The sequence below is a fragment of the Vicia villosa genome, unplaced genomic scaffold (assembly GCF_029867415.1).
Source record: "Vicia villosa cultivar HV-30 ecotype Madison, WI unplaced genomic scaffold, Vvil1.0 ctg.000024F_1_1, whole genome shotgun sequence".
NCBI lineage: Eukaryota > Viridiplantae > Streptophyta > Magnoliopsida > Fabales > Fabaceae > Vicia > Vicia villosa.
The window spans coordinates 1,059,235-1,060,539 of record NW_026704956.1 but is presented as its reverse complement, the minus strand read 5'-3'; the positions used below and the strand labels follow the sequence as shown (position 1 = coordinate 1,060,539).

General features: G+C 36.3%; 1 protein-coding gene across 1 annotated transcript; it reads right to left on the bottom strand.

Annotated features, from left to right (window-relative positions):
- Positions 1-548: 548 nt before the first annotated feature.
- On the bottom strand, positions 549-995 carry LOC131622111 (secreted RxLR effector protein 78-like). Its single transcript, XM_058893160.1, has one exon. The coding sequence runs from the start codon at positions 993-995 to the stop codon at positions 549-551; it is 447 nt and encodes a 148-aa protein (XP_058749143.1).
- Positions 996-1,305: the final 310 nt, after the last annotated feature.

Below are 1,305 nucleotides of genomic sequence, written 5' to 3'. Positions count from 1 at the left end.
ATATTCCAATTTCCAAGTCTATTACATTCATACCTCCATTTTTTACAGGTTTGCAGACAGTACTCCATGCAACTAGACTTCTATTACTAGGCTTCACCCCACCTATCCATAAAAGCGTAGGGCAGATAGTATTGATCTTCTTAATTACAAATTTTGCCAACGGGAGACATTTGCAATTACAAAAGTAATACTTTTGAGGAGTTAGAGACGTCCATCATAACTTAAAAGTTTGGTGCTCCAGTGTTTTTCCATATCCATAATTTTATCAACCAAAATCATATAGTGGCTAGTAGAAAGTCTTTTTATCGTTAGAGGAGCGTCTAGATATTTAAAGGGGAGAGATCCTTCTATAAATAATGTCGTATGCAGGATTTATATCCTTATACCATCTTCTACTCCACCAAAGTAGATGCGGATTTTGGTAGTATTGAGCATTAAACTCGTGGCCTTCATAAATCTAGTAAAGGCTTCCATCATGATCTCAACTGACCGAGTATCTTCCCTGGAAAACAACAAGATATCTTCAGCAAAAGTCAGATGAGTGATACTCAGTTTTCACACTTCACATGGTGGTTGAAATCATGATTCTTTTGCATCTTGTACAACACCCTATCGAGATATTCCATTATAATCACAAACAGATAAGGGGATATGGGATCCCCCTGCCTCACGCCTCTGTTAGTCTTCATGATGTGACTATATTCCCCATTGACATTGAATCTATAGGAGACCGTGGAAACAGCAAGCATAATCCATCTTACAAATTTTGTTGGCATCCCAGTCTCAATTATAATAGATTCCAAAGCTCTCCAATCCACCATATCGTAAGCTTTTTGCAAATCCAATTGGATCATACGTCTAGGCGTCCCTCCCTTCCTACTATAACCTTTAATTAGCTCATATGCCAAAAGGATATGGCTATAAATTTGTTGGCTTGGGACAAACGCAGCTTGGCTGCAACCGATTATATCTCGCATTACATTGCTCAGTCTCATCGTGAGGATTTTTTAGATGATTTTGTAGAGGGTAGTACGGCCTGCAATAGGTCCGTATTCCCTTATTGCTTTTGCCTCTTAATGTTTTGGAATAAGTGTTACCAATGTGCAGTTCACAGCCATAAACATTCTTTCCTATTCAAAAAATTCTTTCACTGCTGTAATCACATCCATTCTAAAAATATCTAATATTAAAGTAATAGACAAAATTACTAAAAATTAATAATTTAAATAATTAATAAATAAAAATATAAAAAGTGAAATATATTTAAGTTTTTTCTCACCACCAGTATCTGGTCCGCTAGACCGC